The sequence below is a fragment of the Dreissena polymorpha genome, chromosome 9 (assembly GCF_020536995.1).
Source record: "Dreissena polymorpha isolate Duluth1 chromosome 9, UMN_Dpol_1.0, whole genome shotgun sequence".
Lineage (NCBI taxonomy): Eukaryota > Metazoa > Mollusca > Bivalvia > Myida > Dreissenidae > Dreissena > Dreissena polymorpha.
Window position 1 is genome coordinate 4,610,358 of NC_068363.1, and position 19,426 is coordinate 4,629,783.

The 19,426-nt window shown below is 34.8% G+C and overlaps 1 protein-coding gene across 2 annotated transcripts in view; it reads left to right on the forward strand.

The window, feature by feature from the left end:
- The first annotated feature begins 315 nt into the window (after positions 1-315).
- The window catches only part of LOC127844051 (serine/threonine-protein kinase Nek11-like), a 35,682-nt gene continuing 16,571 nt past the window's right edge, over positions 316-19,426 (forward strand). For both annotated transcript variants that reach the window (XM_052374018.1, XM_052374019.1), the window contains exons 1-9: positions 316-948; positions 1,170-1,335; positions 4,537-4,685; positions 5,283-5,444; positions 8,853-9,002; positions 9,926-10,004; positions 12,644-12,732; positions 14,942-15,070; positions 15,898-15,973. In XM_052374018.1, coding sequence (XP_052229978.1) covers positions 785-948; positions 1,170-1,335; positions 4,537-4,685; positions 5,283-5,444; positions 8,853-9,002; positions 9,926-10,004; positions 12,644-12,732; positions 14,942-15,070; positions 15,898-15,973 — 1,164 coding nt within the window. In that variant the 5' untranslated portion in view covers positions 316-784. The remainder of the gene's footprint in view (positions 949-1,169; positions 1,336-4,536; positions 4,686-5,282; positions 5,445-8,852; positions 9,003-9,925; positions 10,005-12,643; positions 12,733-14,941; positions 15,071-15,897; positions 15,974-19,426) is intronic.

Below are 19,426 nucleotides of genomic sequence, written 5' to 3' on the forward strand. Positions count from 1 at the left end.
TCAGTGCCAATTCACTGCACAATTACGCAACATTAGAACTCATTTTTGGAAAGACTATAATCAAGTGGAATAAACTTCAATAAAGTGCAGTTAGCGCCCAAACAGTTGACAGCTTCAAGTCAACTATCCTAGAGTGGGACAAACCACCCTCCACCCTCTCTACCGTTGCGCCGACGCTGTAAAGCTCTGCAACGAAACTAACTATCCAGACCCAGATTCATATACCCGGATAATTTAGATAAAGAGAGTAACATTTAACCGACATATTTCAAGAATTATAAAACAATATGTTATTAAGGCTAGAAATACATCATGCGCATGCGCGTTGACGACCAGGTGCAAACTGTCAGAAATCATGTAAAATCGTGCAAATCCAAGGAAAAACCATATCCGTTTAATGTTGCATGTACAATGTAATTTAAGTTTACGTAATAATGCAACTACCCCAATTGAGTATCTTTTAAAACGTCCGACACAGTTTCAAAGGCCACAGTTTCCCGGTAACAAAGGACGCCAAAATATAAATGGCGTCAGCAACTGTGACTGTTACGTTTTATGGGAACTTAAAATGATGGAACTAGATGATAACATTACCAAAGAAAAATTTGCCGATTTAATGTCAGGGTTGCTAAAAGCATTTCTTTTCATCAATTTATTACGGTGACAGTGTTGTGCTGGTGTTTGCATTGTTAATATAGGGGTAGTTTGGCCTTATTCCAATTTGCAGAATAAAAGTTTGGCTAAAAGTTTTCATCCATTTTTTGCAAATCTGTTGGTTATCAAAATGAATATTTCAAAAGTAAAACAGGCAAGTCAGAAAACAAAGAGTTCAAACAAAATATGGGCGAATCGCTACCAGCTAGTGAAGAAACTTGGGAAAGGGAACTTTGGGACAGCTTTTCTGTGTAAAGATCTGCGACACAAGTCAACAGACCAAGATGGTAGCCTGTAAGTAATTTAACAGTGTCTATCATAGAAATCTGACAGTAAGGGGTAGAAAAATAAGGACGGGAGATATTTAATTAAAAAGAGTTGCCATTATCAAATACCATTTTTCTACATTTTGGTTTTATTAGTAAATTATTTTACCTTAAACATTCTTTTTATACAGTCATGTGAGGGAAATAGTGATTGTTTGCTCGGTTTTAAAACATTTGTTTTCGTTGCAGAAAAGTTTTAAAAGAAATCTCAGTTGGTGATTTGCAACCAGATGAGACTGTTGATGCAATGCATGAAGCCAGACTTCTGCGTCAGCTGGACCATCCAAGTATTGTGCAGTTTCATGACAGCTTTATAGATGGCGAATCATTCTGTATTGTCACAGAATATTGTGAGGTTGGTATTTGTTAATTGGCAGTGTCCACACATGTTGGTTGATTAGTCCTGGGACCCCATTCACCAACCCATTCTTAGACTTACGACTGAAGAATAGACATAGAACCAAGAAAAGTAAATCCAGTGTTCCAATTTATACAGGCTTCCACTGATGACTATGTAATTGAAAATATGTTTTACATGGATAATGATGACGATTGACGTGGTTAATACCAAGTTTGACTTAACATAAAAGCATTTAAGGGGTGTAGTTGCAGTTTGCTGATTTTTTTCCATCTGATAGATTTTGTCCAAAATTTATATTTAAGATATGTATACAAATCCTATAATAAAAATGAAATAAAAACATAGGGTCACCGCTCTTGTTTTGATTTTATTCACCATTATATAACATGTACTTTTTCAATAAAACTGAAAAATCTCTAATTGTGTAAAAATAATTAATAACCTATGAAATTGGCAACATGTAGATATTATATAAGCTAAGATACATCATATACCAGTTAATTAAACCAGACACAATCAATAAAATGAGTACACAAGTTAAATTTTAAGAAATTTATTTTTTATTATTTTTATGTCGCCCCAAATAAACTGTCATTTGTTTACTATTGTAACAACATAAATCTACGTATTGTCATCATAAAACACAAATAAAAAAGGGGGTCACCGCATTTTTAGCAGATAATTTTTGTTTAAATTATCCCTATAGTCTACGTCAAATTTCATAAAATACAGCAATATGAAAAAAAAAACAAGTACCGGTACATAGATTGTTAGAAATATGCATAAACATTAGAAATTGTTTACAATCTTAACTGGGATCACAACAGCTTGCCAAAAGACATTAATAAAAAAAAACACAATATTTAATCACAAACCATGGATCGACAAATCCACTCGCCCGCTCGTAATTACGAGTAGAAATCTGCTGCGGATGAGTGAATATTCCGGCAGCGCTTGTCCAGCAGGGCGAGTGGCATTTCTGGCTGAAAATATTAAAATATCAAATTTGTTAAAACATTTTTGCCAAACAAAACAACGTTTAGTGGGCGATTTAAAATTAACCAGATGTTGATTATTGCACACTGCGCTAAATAAAAAACAAAAAAGTTAAAAGTGTATTAAAACAGTTTATTAACTTTATTGAAGTTCATGAGTTAACACTAGCAGTTCTATTTTATAACCGAAAGAAAATCACAATAAAACATATTAGTTACTGATTTTTTTCAATAAATTGCAGGGCAAGTATATATTTCAGCAGGGCAAGTGAAAAATTCTTTGCTACTCGCCCTGCAGGGCAAGTTGCTGAAAAACAATTTGTCGATCCCTGCAAACATAATACCGTACAGTATCAAACTCGACCTTAATCATTAATAACTTACATGTACTTGTTCACAGATTTTGGCATGTTTTGAAGTTTGTGATTATATGCTTAAAATTGATAAATGTAAACAACAGGACTAAATAGCTCCAGTATTAAACAAGAATGAAATTAAAGAAAGAAAAACAAAGTTAAAAAAAGTTAACCTCACCAGGGATCGAACCACTGACAATTGTATTATGAACCATATCGGTAATTTCTGATGATACTGATAACAAAAATATTGGTTGTGATAATAGCATCATCAGTGTTGCCATAAATATATCCTAGGTTTAATAAACTGCCGCAACACCCCTTAAAAGTATAAAGATGTATATTGTATCATTGGGTTCAAATATTTTCAGTCATAAAAATTAGAATGTAATCTGTTGCTTGATTAGCCCTGTTAAGTATTAATATTTGAATACAATTTTACCTTTAAAAGGTATCATGTATGTGAGGAGCATGTCTAGCTATTGTATATAAGAAGTATAAGAGGCTTGCCGCTTATTTTGTATATAAAAGTAATCTTGTGGAAAACTGCTTGATGATCTGTTTTGTATAGACTATAGTAAAGCATAAAGAAAGTTCTCTGTTGGGAAATCCCCACTTTTTGTGCTGACATTTTCATACAAAATATAGATAACTGCTTGTTTTTGTTTTGTTACATATCCTGTTGGTTTTTACATTGTACTAAGAATAACTTGGATGTTATGCATATTATGAATTCTGTTAATGTGTTTTTCTCTATAAAACCTTACTGTGTAGGGATGAGTATCTTCCATGCATAAGCGGATTTCATTGATGTTGAAGGTGCCAGGGTCATTTTTATGCCCCCCTTCGAAGAAGAGGGGGTATATTGCTTTGCTCATGTCGGTCGGTCGGTATGTCGGTCCGTCCACCAGGTGGTCCGGATGATAACTCAAGAACGCATACGCCTAGGATCATGAAACTTCATAGGTAGATTGATTATGACTCGCAGATGACCCCTATTGATTTTGAGGTCACTAGGTCAAAGGTCAAGGTCACGGTGACCTGAAATAGTAAAATGGTTTCCGGATGAAAACTCAAGAATGCATACGCCTAGGATCATGAAACTTCATGGGTAGATTGATCAAGACTCGCAGATGACCCCTATTGATTTTGAGGTCACTAGGTCAAAGGTCAAGGTCACGGTGACCCAAAATAGTAAAATGGTTTTCGAATGATAACTCAAGAACGCATATGCCTAGGATCATGAAACTTCATAGGTAGATTGATCATGACTCGCAGATGACCCCTATTGATTTTGAGGTCAAAGGTCAAGGTCACGGTGACCCGAAATAGTAAAATGATTTTCGGATGATAACTCAAGAACGCTTTTGCCTAGGATCATGACACTTCATAGGTACATTGATCGTGACTCGCAGATGACCACTATTGATTTTCAGGTCACTAGGTCAAAGGTCAAGGTCACAGTGACAAAAAACGTATTCACACAATGGCTGCCACTACAACGGACAGCCCATATGGGGGGCATGCATGTTTTACAAACAGCCCTTGTTGTGATCAATGTTAATTCGAGGATATTTTTTGTGGGTGGATGTTGTTCACAAATTTCAGAAATATTGGGTTTGCATTTGGGGCCAGTCAGGATAATGATCAAGGTCACTGTTGCTAAAAATAAAAACAGTCTTTCGCTCAATTGCTTGAGTTTTGATGGATGTATTATGCTATAGGGTATTGTTTCTAAACATAGGAAAGCTTTTTCAGTTCAATAGCTTGAGTTTTTATGGAATATTGTTTTGAAATTGTGTGTGTTGGTAACATACATGCATATCTATCTTGTTTTGTATTAGGGAGGTGATCTTGACATGAAGATAGCTGACTACAAGAAGAACAAGAAACTATTTGATGAGAAAACTGTAATGGATTGGTTTGTCCAGCTGTTATTAGCAGTCCATTACATGCATAGTAGAAGAGTCCTTCACAGGGACCTTAAAACTAGGTGGGTTTAAATGTAGTTTTTCAGGAACATGTATTTGATAGAATACAGGGGAAAATAATTTCATCATTGCCATTCACGTAGTTTGCCACTTTACTACAAATGAACGAGATGTGCATTTCAGGTCAATTGTAAATTTAGGTGCTGTCTCAATGTCTTTAATTGCCATTTGTTGTCTTTGTTTCCTTAAAAGGGCTGTAGAATTTTAAAGGCTTGTGTTAAGTGTACTAAATTAATTAAAATATAGCAACTGTTTATTTTTGTTGTATGGGTTAGGGCTAAATTTCAAGAAAGAACTGAAGTTATCATGCACGTTCCCTATAAGCTAAATAGATTCAATTGGATTTTTGTTTCCTATTCTTAATTTGATAATTATTACATTACCAATAATTTTTGACCACCCTCAATTAATAAGCACTTGCTAACCTCTAAGGACAACAAAACTTATATTATTATAAGTCACTCTGAAATATAATCCTTTATGTTATAATGGCATTCCCAGTAATGTGTCATTTTGCAGTTAATGTGTTATAAAGAAAGAGAAATGTAAAAAAAAATATCAGAATTTTAACTGATACGTGTTCTCTCTCTTTTTTTCAGAAACATTTTCCTTAAAAAGAATATAGTAAAAATAGGTGATTTTGGTATATCACGCATCTTGATGGGTACCACAGATTTAGCCTCAACTTTTACTGGTACTCCATATTACATGAGTCCAGAGGTGCTCAAACATGAAGGCTATAACTCCAAGTCGGATGTATGGTAATACATGTATCATTGTTTTTTTTTCATGATGAATAGCAGTTCTGTTTTGCTGCAAAAGTCTCAGTAACCCAGTGCATGTGTAATTGAAATACAATTATTTAACTTAATTGTGGTATTTTGTTATGGTCTTAAATAAGAATGTAAATAACATTGTTGTATCAAATTTAAAATGAATATTAACTTATAATTGTAATAAAAAATAGTAACACACTATGTAGAAGAAACATAGTGAAAAGCTCTAGGCTAGAACAATTTGTATATTTAATATTTTAATACTTTCTGCCTTTATGATTTTTTTTTGTTTAAAAAAAGTCTCTTCTTTTATACCTTATGATACAATATGACATTTCTGCAGTGAAATAACAGCAGTGAAATAACATATTGTTATTTTCACCGGAGAAAATAATAAATTATCGGAACTCCTTTTTAGCTCATCTATTTTTTGAAAAAGAATTATGAGCTATTGTCATCACCTTGGCGTCGGCGTCCGGTTAAGTTTTGCGTTTAGGTCCACTTTTCTCAGAAAGTATCAATGCTATTGCATTCAAACTTGGTACACTTACTTACTATCATGAGGGGACTGGGCAGGCAAAGTTAGATAACTCTGGCGTGCATTTTGACTGAATTATGTGCCCTTTTTATACTTAGAAAATTGAAAATTTTGGTTAAGTTTTGCATTTAGGTCCACTTTTTTCAGAAAGTATCAATGCTATTGCATTCAAACTTGGTACACTTACTTACTATCATGAGGGGACTGGGCAGGCAAACTTAGATAACTCTGGCGTGCATTTTTGACAGAATTATGTGCCCTTTTTATACTTAGAAAATTGAAAATTTTGGTTAAGTTTTGTGTTTAGGTCCATTTTATTCCTTAAGTATCAAAGCTATTGCTTTCATACTTGCAACACTTACTAACTATCATAAGGGGACTGTGCAGGCAAAGTAATGTAACTCTGACTGGCATTTTGACAGAATTATGTGCCCTTTTTATAATTAGAAAATTGAAAATTTGGTTATGTTTTGTGTTTAGGTCCACTTTATTCCTACAGTATCAACGCTATTGCTTTCATACTTGCAACACTTATTAACTATCGTAAGGGGACTGTGCAGGCAAAGTTATGTAACTCTGACTGGCATTTGGACGGAATTATGGGCCCTTTATACTTAGAAAATTGAAAGTTTGGTTAAGTTTTGTGTTTTGGTCCACTTTACCCCTAAAGTATCATAGATATTGCTTTCATACTTGGAACACTCGCAAACTATCATAAGGGTACAGTAAAAGGACAAGTTGCATAACTCTGGATGTCATTTTTACGGAATTATGGCCCTTTTTTGACTTAGTAACTTTGAATATATGGTTAAATTTTTTGTTTCGATCCACTTTACTTCTTAAGTATCAAGGCTATTGATTCAAACTTCAAATACTTTCATGCTATCATGAGGTTACTGTACCTGGCAAGTTGAATTTTACCTTGACCTTTGAATGACCTTGACTCTCAAGGTCAAATTATTAAATTTTGCTAAAATTGCCATAACTTCTTTATTTATGAATAGAATTGATTGATACTTTGACAAAACTACTCTTACCTGACATACCACAATAGACTCCACCCAAACCATCGCCCGTGACACCCCCTTCCCCCCCCCCCCCCCCCCCGAATCCCCCCCCTATTTTTTTTTTTTTTTTTTTAAGATCATCTCACAAATGACCACCACACCCTCACACTATACCCCCCCCCCCCCCCCCCACTCCACCCCCTCCCCAAATTATTTTTTTTTAAACGGTTAAAAAACAAAACTATTTATTTTGATTATTTTATGTTTGAAATACAGTCCAACCATCGCACCCAAGAATCCCCCACCCCCCTCCCCCACCCGAATCTCCCCCCCCCCCCCCCCCCCTAAATTTTTTTTTTTTTTTTTTTTTTTTTTTTAGGATCATCTCACAAATTACCACCACACCCTCACACTATACCCCCCCACCTCACCCCCCCCATTTGTTTTTTTGAAACGGTTAAAAAACACAAATATTTATTTTTATTATTTTATGTTTGAAATACCGTCCAACCATCGCACCCAAGAATCCCCCCCCTCCCCCCGATTTTTTTTTTCCTTTTTTTTCGCATTTTTGGAAGATAATGTAATAAATGTCCACACCCCCACACAATGCACCCCTCTTCACTCCACCCCTCCCTCCTTTGTGATTGAAAATGAGAGTCCCTTCGCCTTTAAAAAGAAAATAGATGAGCGGTCTGCACCCGCAAGGCGGTGCTCTTGTTATATTTTTCGATGTCATTTAGTCACACTAATGACATCATTTTGTGTTTTGAAATGTATTGAGGCATGCCACGGGAGAAAAGGGTAACTTTTCAGTGCAATGGAAACAGCTACATGTATTAATTATTTTCTTGAAAAAGGGGCATAAAAGAAACAGAAAATTTGTTCGTGAAAATATATTTTCTATGATCACTCGTGAAATAACAAACGATCTTACACTGACATGAACATATATCCTCTTTTTCTTAGCAAAAATCCAGTTTAGGCAGAGAGTGTCATTCCTTATAAGCCTGTGCAGACTGCACAGGCTATTCTGGGACGACGCTTTCTGCACTTGCATTAAACCTCCTTTTCACAGAGAACGACCCAAATACTGAGAGTTTGGAAAGAGGTTGTTTTGAAATTGTGTGTGATGTTAGGCTATATTGCATACATAGCTAAGTTGTAGCCTATTTATTTTAGATTGATTGCATCTAAAGCCTAAGTCTTATATAAATGCTCTCGAGTCAGTTTCCTGGGCAGAAACATTAATTGGTGTCTTTGGGGGAGATTCAAAGAACGCTCCCACAGTGGTGATCATACCCCTGACCTCCCGGTCTCGAGGCGGACACCATATCCATTACACCACTGGGACCATACATAGCTTGGGATTCCATTTGTTGCTAGTTGGGTCAAGATCAATGTTAATAAAAATAGATTAAAGGTTTCCCTTCAATAACAAGAGTTTGTTGGAGGTATTGCACTGAAATTATGTGTGCATATAGCTGATAGGTTGACAAAACATTGAATTACACAATATTTAAATCAAATTAATAAGTTCGTCATTGAAAATATGGGTCCATGTTCATCAACTTACCTTAAACTTAAATTAAAAATATTTGATAAAATATTAGTATTGTACAGTTCAATAGGACATGGAAATATAACTATTTGAACTACACAATTTATCATTTAGAACAATTTGTTTATGAAATAAAAACCTTGCATATTTATAAAAAAACAAAAACGAACGCATGTTTATTGGCTTCAAGCATTTAATCTTAAGCCTAAGAATGGTTTTGTAAATAAAGGTCCTGGTTTTGTGGCATTTGTGATGTTTCTTGTTAGATAAATTTTGTTTGACTTCAGGTCAATAGGGTGTATACTGTATGAGATGTGTGCGTTGGACCATGCATTTGATGGCAAGAGCTTGATGTCTGTGATGTACAAAATAGTAGAAGGTGACCCACCAGAGTTACCATCGAAATACTCAAGAGAACTTAGCGATATTTTTAAATTGTAGGTATTTTTGTTTTGTCTTGAAAGTTTTGGATATTTTTACTTGTGGAATCAACCAAGCTATCTATATTGTAGGTTTTTCTCGCCACTCACAAGCACTGACCAGTATTTTTATGCTAACTTCCATCACAATTTTGTTACAGTTTCTCATAGCGCCTTCAATATTTTACCGTTCTCTTACATATTTGGCATTAAGGTACCTTGCATGGACCTCTACCTTTTGATGAGGTTTGAGGTCACTGGGGTCAAGGTCACTGAGGTTAATAATAGATTTTTTTTGTCACACTTGTTACAGATTCTCATAGCGCCTTCAATATTTTACCCATCTCTTTACATATTTGGCATGTAGGTACCGTGCATCGACCTCTACCTTTTGATGAGGTTTGAGGTAACTGACGCCAAGGTCACAGAGACTATTAACAGACTTTTTTCCGTCAAAGTTTTGTTACAGATTCTCATAGCGCCTTCAATATTTTACTGATCTCTTACATATTTGGCATGTAGGTATCTTGCATGGACCTCTACCTTTTGATGAGGTTTGAGGTCACTGGGGTCAAGGTCACTGAGGCTAATAATAGATTTTCTCAAGGTCACACTGTTTTTCCCACCCAACCCATATATCGACAAAGCATCATTGGGGAGCATCCATCAGTTTCAATGATATTCTTGTCATGCTGTTGATATTCCTTTAAAAAATCAACAGTTAACAAGCAAGGAGAGAAATTGGGGAAAACCTGTCATAATAAAAAGTAATTACTAGTATGTCCTCCTCTTTAAATACTTAATTATTATATCTCTTACAAATCATTTCACAACTGTTTAATACATTTCCCCAGCAATTGCTGACCAAATTAATCTTAAAATAATTTAATATACGCTATAACTTTGCTAGAAACTGCACTGTTCTAATTGTTTTATTTTAGGATGTTGAAAAAGGAGCAGGATAAGCGACCCACAGCAACAGAGCTTCTAAAGATTCCACTGATCTCAGGCCACTTGGCTGTAAGTTGAGCTTGCAGAAACATGGATATTCATCTTTGAGCAGTCACAACGGTCCAGTGTTTGTGCTTGTGCAAGCGTTCAAGCTTTACTGGAGTGTAACTCTGTAATTCGTGGTTATACTTTACTAGGGCTCAGGGCTTTTTTCTTGATTGTAGGAAAGGGCTTGGCCTTCCATTTTGGGGAAAAAACTACATACAAAACTGAGGAAGGGGAAACAATTTCCCAAATAAACTTGAAATTGGGGGAAAATGCATCCTTTAAAAAAAAAAATCTCTTTATGGAAGGGCATTTCTCTTGGGGGAGGGGCCTCATAAGGCCATTGCTGAAGAAGGAAAAAAAGCCTTGTAGCTTTTACAAATATCTGTAATCATATGACTGTGTACTTTTAACACCCTTCTCCCTTCCTCAAAGGTCAATATCACACTTAGAGGTCAAAGTTCAAAATTATCCATGATGCAGCTTGTCCGGACTTTATTTCATCATCATGCTATTTTGAAATAATTTATTCATTAAATGACCAAACAATGTGTCACATGTTGTCTCTGTCAAAGTCAAACATAAAGGTGGAAGCCAACTTTGACATTTCAAGAGCTTTTCTGGACTGTAACTTTATCATTCATCTTTAGTTATTTACCACACGTTTTGACCATGTTGAGGCAGTGTGTCACATGTAACTATTGGTCTCCCTATCTCCAAAGTCAAGGTCACACTAAAATGTCATAGGTAACAATTAGCCATCAAATAAGTTGTCCAGACTGTAACTTGATATTTCATCATGCAATATTACAATAATTCATACAGATGTCCTCTTATGGGAAGGTGTGTAAATGCTTGGGCAAAGGTCAAGCAATGCAATGTAAATGTTGAAGCTTATCTAATAGGTACATGTAATTTCAAGCATTAATGATATTTTACAGACAGGCTTCTAGTAATATATACTGGAAATTTTCATGATTGATCGTGCTATTTTTGGCTGTTCAGTTAGTATGATTTGTTAATTTGTGTTAGCAATGCAGCAGACAAATATTTGTACATGGTTGCAGATGAATGCCTACTTGTGACAATTTGTTCTTCCATTGCATGCATATTGTATTCATTTAAGGGGTTGAAGATTAAGTTTTGAGCTTAAATTCTTTCATAAATAAAAATAAGTCATTTCTATAAATGCAATGTGAAATCATGTTTTAAAAGTGTAATTTTAAATGTTGCATCGGCTTGATTCAGAGTTGAATCAAAAGTTACTTTTTAGGACAGACCTCTGATAAAGGTACGCTATAGAAGAGTATCACCTAGAGTTGTGGTGCTATGTAAAGTTCTCCTGCTTCCTCAGTACTTTCCTGCCTTTGCATGGCTATTTTTTGCTGTAGACAGATCTAAATGTAAAACTAGGTTTTAAACATATCTACCATATGAATAATGTATTTATCATATGCATGGCTTTTTTCAGCTACCCAAGTATGAATTGCTTACAGTGAGCTTTTGTGGTATCCTATGTTTATTTTGACATGATGCCAAGTTTAACTCTTGGTCACATGGATAAAAAAGATCAGTTCTCAGAAAAACCTTATTACCTCAGTTTTTTATCAAGGCCAAGTTAGAATATGGGTCACTCACATTCAAACTAATATCTATTCCTGGTTTGAATGTTGGTTATGTACGTCACAAATCTAGGCCACAAGGTCAAATCTGACAAAAACTTTGAAGCTACTTTAATGACTCATTCTTGATGAAACTTAGAATGTTCAACTTGGCAATGTGCCAAATTTGAATCTGGGTCATGAGATCAAAAATTAGGTCACTAGGTCAAATTTTAGAAAAACGTATTATCACTCTTTGCTACATTTATGACTCAATCTTGAGGAAATTTGGTCAGAATAATTGAAAATATCTAGGTGGTGTTTAAATCTGGGTCACAAGGGTAAACAATTTGGTTCACTTATACAAATCTTAGAAAGTTCTTGCCACCCATTTAAAAACACAATTAAGACAAACTTTTTATGAAACTTGAAACATGGTGAATATAACTGAGTTTGGATCAAGAACTAGATCACCAGGTTAATGTTCAATTGTTGGTGAACTCTCAGATGAGTGCTGTAGGGCAATGATTGTTGTTGTGGCTTAAATGAGATTTCTATAGTCTGAAACAAAAATGAATGTGTGAAGCTTTCAACTAGGCCACATATTGCTGTATATATTTATCAAAAATCAGAAAAAGTTTTATATGGATTAAGTTACCTTTTGATGCTTTTTCTTTACTTTTTATACAACATTATACATTTTATATGAAGATTATGGTTTTATACTGTAATGCAAAGAATAGACCTGTATACACAGGGCAGGAAATATAAAAACTTCAATTGCTACTTGAGTTAAAGCCTGATAACTTTACTTTTCAGCAAATTAATTTAATTGTTGGCATCAATTTAACAAAGAACATACTAATCAAACAATTGCAAAGTATTTGAACTATTTATTAGTTTGTTTTTAACAAACACATAATTTTATGTGTTGCTGTCAAATGTCTTTATCCATAAGCTCATAGCCGTTAGCACAAGTGGCATTTAAAGTTTTTAGCATCTCTGATGTGATCAACATTTACATGGGAGCTAACATAATGACAAACAATTTCTTTTCTTCAGAAAATGTCAGAGGAGTATCAAGCCAAACACAGAAACACACATGACACCAATAATGCTGGGAACCATGCTACTGAGATTGCCAATGCATTGTGAGTAGGGTATCAATGCCTTGTTACAGTTATCCTCGTGCTATAACTTAGTTGTTGTGTTCATATTAAGATTTGATGTTGCATACCCTCTTAAGTGAATGAAATCTTAAATTATGCCCACCCTTGGGAAAAGGGTATATTGCTTTGCACATGTCTGTCTGGTCTTTTTTTCGAATGTCTGTTGATCCATACACCATCTGATTTGCGCTAAATATTAAGAGAACCATTTATAAAATTATCCTAAAAATCGTTTTGATGATTTCTTATGAGGAAAGAAAAACACCTATTGATTTTGAGGTAAAGGCAAAAGAGATTTTAACCTGAAAGATGTATGTGCATGGTATCTTGAACTCATGGTGAATACATGGAAAAAAAAGACACCTATGGATTTTAAGATCAACAGGTCAAAGGTCAGGGTCACATTTGCTTGTTAAATTTGATTCCACACTATTCCTAGAGAATGCTTATACCTACCACCATCTTTACTGGTATGAAGGTTACTTAAGGCAGGAGGGGAAGACATTTATTGATTTTGAGTTTAACAGATTAAATGTCAAAGAACTTGTAATATGTTATTTGCACAATATCAAGTGAACGCTTTTATTACAAATGTCTTTGTGGTCTATAAGTTTGGTGAAAATGCTATCAAAATGGTAGAATTATCTAGAGCGCTCCTGTTGTTAGTACAGATGTTATGAGAAACAAATATACAGTTGAAACTGACCTAACATCATCTGAGAATAACGGTCACCTGCAGACAACGGTCAGTCTGGATTCCCCCCGACGAAAATCACTATATTACACTTGAAAATAACGGTCACCTGTCAATAATGGCCAACGGCCACTATATTCCACTCCGAAATTCATGTTTAAATTGAAAACAACGGTCACGCGTCAGTCATCTCGAATTGTGAAAATTAAAAACACAGCACATCATTTGTCCGTCTATTTTGTGGGTAAAGCATCTGATAGTGGTTATTGCCTTTGATATTATAAAAGCTGTCCGCCACGAGTACACAAATAAAAGGTTGTTGAGAGGGTTTGTTTTCCGGGGATAATTATGGGTGTATCCATGACTGGTAAGTAAAATTGTCTCACCATTATTATTAAATTTGCATTTTGATTGCATGAAACAGGTGAAATTGACAATAACAATGTGTATTAATAGCAATTATCGTCTGCAGGCATAACGCATGAACACGTGACAAAGTCAATTGATCTTTATCGCTGAATAAGTGTTAAAAACAACATTAAGCTGGCGAGTGTTTTTTTAAGAAGGCGATAAGAGGATTAGTGATCGGCTTTAAAGGCAAAACATGGACTGATTTGCAACATTTATAACAAACTTAAGGCATTTATGAAAGAGGATTTGTTCATGTTAAAAAAAGCTGAAATTGAAAATGAGTTTTTCTATTTCCAGAAATAGATTTTAACAAAATGTTTGCGTCTTCTTCTTTGAATGAGAACTGTACAGTTACACTGTACTATCGGTTTATGACAGCGAATCCGCTTTTAGACTTGTTCGGACGTGACGTCCATGGCACTTGACAAGCTTTATTTACTGAATGAATGAGCCTTTGTTTTACACTGTTTGCAAACGACTTGGTGGGGTAACGAGGTAGCAATACTACAAACTGATCAACCATCTTAAAATTGTGATCCAAAAACAACGGTCACCTGTGGACAACGGTCACTTTGGTCATTTCTCTTGACTGACCGCTGTTTTCAGGTTTGACTGTACATTTCTTAAACTGCATCCATATATTTGATATGTAACACAATATATAGGCTCTCTACTTAGCTTTTTTAAATTGTTACTCTTGGGTTATAAAACTTGACACAGCAATTTGATCAAATACTATATACAGACTTGCTTTGTGCTTTGAAACCACACGACTTAAAGGTCTAATATTTGGTATATCACATTGTATTGTGGTTTTCTTCAAACTTTGTTCAAATAATGCCCCAGGGTCCATATTGTTACATCTGTGTACATATAATATTCATATGATTACATGCGGTGTTGGAAGAATTTTGTTGCTTCTTTGACAAGTTCTAGTATGCATTTGTCTTCATTAAACACAACAAACATAGCAGAATTGCACTCATCTTCGCAAAAAAAGAGAAACATTTCAGACTTTGCCATAACTTAAAGAAACACAACACTTGAGGCATAATTAGTTGTCAATAAACTTAAGAAATGTTTTAGGAAAGAAAAATCAAGACTGGATGATCTTAGAAAGAACGAGGATGAGGTGAAGTTTAAAAACTTGCCCCCGAGAGAACGGTTCCGCCTGAAGAAGCAGTTATTGGCAGATAAAGAGGCTGAGCGACTCAGGTTGTACATCCATGGCTTGTTTCATTTCGCAGTCATTCAGTCATTACATATATGTATCTTGTTCTGAGAATATTGGGCTTAATGCATGTGCGTAAAGTGTCCTCCCAGATTAGCCTGTGCAGTCCGCACAGGCTAATCAGGGAAGTGACTTTCCACCTAAATTGGATTTTTGCTAAGAAGAGGCTTCATGTAAACAAAAAAATGTCATAAAAGCAGAAAGTGTCGTCCTTGATTAGCGTGTGCAAACTGCACAGGCTAATCTGGGACAACACTTTACGCACATGAGTTTTGCCCAGTTTTCTCAGAACAAGGCTCATATATGACAGGGGGGGGGGATCTAAATTATACATGCATTATGGGCAACTAAATATTAAATTTGAATGTAACTATTCACTGTTTAAGCAAGTTGATATTTTTTATAAAGATTTTGCATACCTAATATTGAACATAACTTTAAGAAGTTGTTCAATAAACAGAAACGTGTAAGTTTGAGTTGATGTAGGACAAATTGTTTGAGGTCTACAATTCATAAGACCCCTGATATCCAGGATTGGGGAAAGGGACCCATTCCATTTAGGTACCTAATGCAGTACCAACCGGTCCATGTATTTAATGCAATTAACAAAGTGTCATAATGTGGCATTTTATAGGCATATCACCAGGTCTAGCGTTACATCGAAAATATTATTATGCGCACATTTAAGATAGCATAATTGTGCTTGCGGTTTGAAAAAAGTAAAAGTTGTAATCCTCACATTCAAGTGATTCTACAGGAAATCAATTTGATATTATCTGAAGTGATAAAGAAGTGTTTATTGCTTTTACAGTAAACTAACACGTGTTCAATTGGAAGAAAATAACAAACGTAAGAAAAGAATACAAGAAACTCTCCATCAACAGTCAGTAAGTAGTGCTCATTATTTTTATCCCCGCCGAAAAAAAATTCGGAGGGGATATAGTAATTGGTCCTGTCCGTCTGTCTGTCCGGCCGAAACTTTGTCCGGAGCATAACTTCAAATCTATTCAATGGATTTACTTTAAACTTAGAATATAACCAGATGGCAACTAGAAGAAGTGCAGTGGCCAAGAACCATAACTCTATCTACCTTAGTTTTTGAATTATCTCCCGTTTTATATAACTTTAAAGTCAATTTTTGTCCGGAGCAAAACTCTTAATATACTAAAGGGATTTACTTGAAACTTGAAAAATAAACAGATGGAAACTAGGAGAAGTGCAGTGACCAAGAACCACAACTCTATCTACCTTAGTTTTTTTAATTATCTCCCTTTTTATATAATTTTTAAGTAAATTTTTGTCCGGAGCATAACTCTAAATCTACTGAAGAGATTTACTTGAAATTTAAAATATTAACAGATTGCAAGAAGGAAAAGTGCAGTGACTAAGAACCATAACTCTATCTACCTTAGTTTTTGAATTATCTCCCCTTTTATATAACTTTAAAGTAAATTTTTGTCCGGAGCATAATTCTAAATCTACTAAAGGGATTTACTTGAAACTTGAAATATAAACAGATGGCAACTAGGAGAAGTGCAGTGACCAAGAACCAAAGCTCCATCTACCTTAGTTTTTAAACTATCTCCCCTTTTATATAATTTCAAAGTAAATTTTTGTCCGGAGCATAACTCTAAATCTAGTGAAGGGATTTACTTGAGACTTCAAATATAAACAGATGGCAAGTAGGAGAAGTGCAGTGAATAAGAACCATAACTCTATCTACCTTAGTGTTTGAATTATCTCCCTTTATTTAATTTCAAAGTAAATTTTTGTCCGGAGCATAATGAATTATCTCCCTTTATTTGTTTTTACAAATATTATTCTACTCTCTAAAACAAATGTTGTCATACAAGCAAACACATATCGGCGGGGATTTTGCACTTCTGTGACAAGCTCTTGTATTGACTTGTAATTTATGACAAAGTTATGTACACTTCAACAACGTTATTTCGAAGTTGTCGGGACCGTTAAAAAAACTTTGGATTAGCGATAATTCGAAATAAACATTAATCAGACGACTTCTTTGATTCTGTAAACAATAAAACGTTGTGGAATTCACATGCTTCGGCCACACTGTACTTTTAATAATTGTTTTACTAAAAACGCAAACTAGTCAAATAGCAATAGATTTCTTCTTGTAACAAACAGAGGAATAAAACGATTCTTTTTCTTCTTTTTATTTTTCTCAAATTATAGAACAAATAAAATATCATGAGAAGCACATCATACAAGTAAATACATATAAATACATTTTCGGAAATAAATTAACTTTTTTTTTTTTAATAAGACGCGATGTCTCTCTGAACACCGGCCTTAGCAGCAGTAAACTTGACGCGTGTAACACATTTCTCCAATTTGTCAATGAAATTGAAGAACTGACTTCCACCCATGTTTGCCCGCAGAAAAACCTTACGTCGTTGATGCATATGGTTACACGTTGATTAGATATCATGGTCATTCTTGTGTTGTCGGCCTTGTCGTCGGCTTTTGACCACATTATAAAATTAACATGCTACGCGCACACGACAAAGGTGTAATTATCAGCTTTTGACACGCAACGCGCAGACGACATAGGTGTGAAATTACGCTCAGTGTTTTGCAGTTTTGCCTTCGGATTAAAGATTGATAATAAGGTGCGAATTATAGTGTTGGGACCGACAGAATCTATTCGAATTAATGATTTCTTCGGTTTAACGAAGTTCGGATTAACAATAAAAATTTACTTTGAACAAAGAAGAACCACAATTGGGACCCGAAAAATACTTCGAAATAACGGTGACTTCGGATTATTGGTGTTCGAAATAACGGTGTTGAAGTGTATTATGTATACTTGGGCAATTTTACCATCATGTAATTCAAAATAAACATTTTAAGGTATTCTAATTTTGAGTCTGTCTTTATTTATTACAATAGCTTAAACTGGCAGAAATGATATGTTTAATAATAATGAATACAATAATTAAAACATGCATTAAATAATTAACACTGAACTCTGCTCAGTTGTTCAATAATCAAACAATCTCTTAAGCTAGAAGCCTGTTTCCTTGATATCAATAACCAAGTAACATAACAAGCACATTGTTATTTCTTAAACATTTTGAAATCTTTTTTGCATGATCAGTCGTCGAAATTCGCACTAGTCCGACAGCAAAAAACTAGTTTTTTTAAATTCGGGCTTGTAGGAAATCCAATATTACAAGCCTGACGTGCTTGTACAATTCATTTAACAAAACGAGTTCGAATTTCATTTTCAATATTTGTAAACAAAGTTTTGAGCCGCTTAAATCAACAGCTGCTTATGTTTTAACACACTGCGCGCACGTGCTGGGCAATCAGCCGATAATTGGATTACTGCGCATAAAGCGCATGGTTTTGTGGTTCCCGGATTATTATTATGTAAAATAAATCTTTTGCGTTTCGTTCGGGACACAGAGAGTAATGGCCGAACAGTTGTCATTGAAGTACGTCGTTGAGGAATGCGAATCTGAGGTAAGTGGGATTGACGCATTTGTCAACTGGCTTTTTGTAGAATAACCTGGCACTAAATTGCTTATATATTTTCTGGTGGTTCAGGTTTGCTCTCTCTTTCACATGGATATATGGGATACATTTCTGCTAATTTTTTACCTAAACTTAATGTATATATTTATAATTGTGATTAAATTGAAATCCGTGTGTGAAATTAATTTCTTCTTATTTCAGGATCCGAAAGAGGCTGGCTCAGATGAAGAGGAAGCTGACTTGGATGAGGATGAAATTAATAAGAGAGTTGTATTGTATTCTAAAGATTGAATAAATGAATGCTTCTTTGGATGTTTTATGTTATGTTTATCTGCATTTTTAACAAAAATGTTTGGGCTAGTAAAATCTGACTCGGGCTAGTTCAAATTCCCATATTACTAGCCCCACTTGCTTGTAGATTTACATCTAAATTTCAATGACTGCATGATAATTTATTTTGAATTAAAACACAACTTAAAATACCTACATATTTTTTTTTCCAACTATTTCATCCAAACATTTGACAGCTGTTGAGTTCACCCCTGAGTAAGTTAGCTCAGGTCATTTCTGAGTATATAAGTCTCGCTCTTGGAAAAACTTGGATTTATGCATGTACGTCAACCCTTTGCATGCTGGGAAATTTGTTGTCTGCTAAAATATTGTCTGCTGAATTTCTAAAATTAGCATTTTTTTCAATTTTTTCAAAGAATACTATTAGAATAGCAAACAGTTTGGATCCTGATGAGACGCCACGTTCTGTGGCGTCTCATCTGGATCCAAATTGTTTGCAAAGGCCTTCAAAATCCGGTTCCAGCACTGAAAGAGTTAAGTGTCCTCCA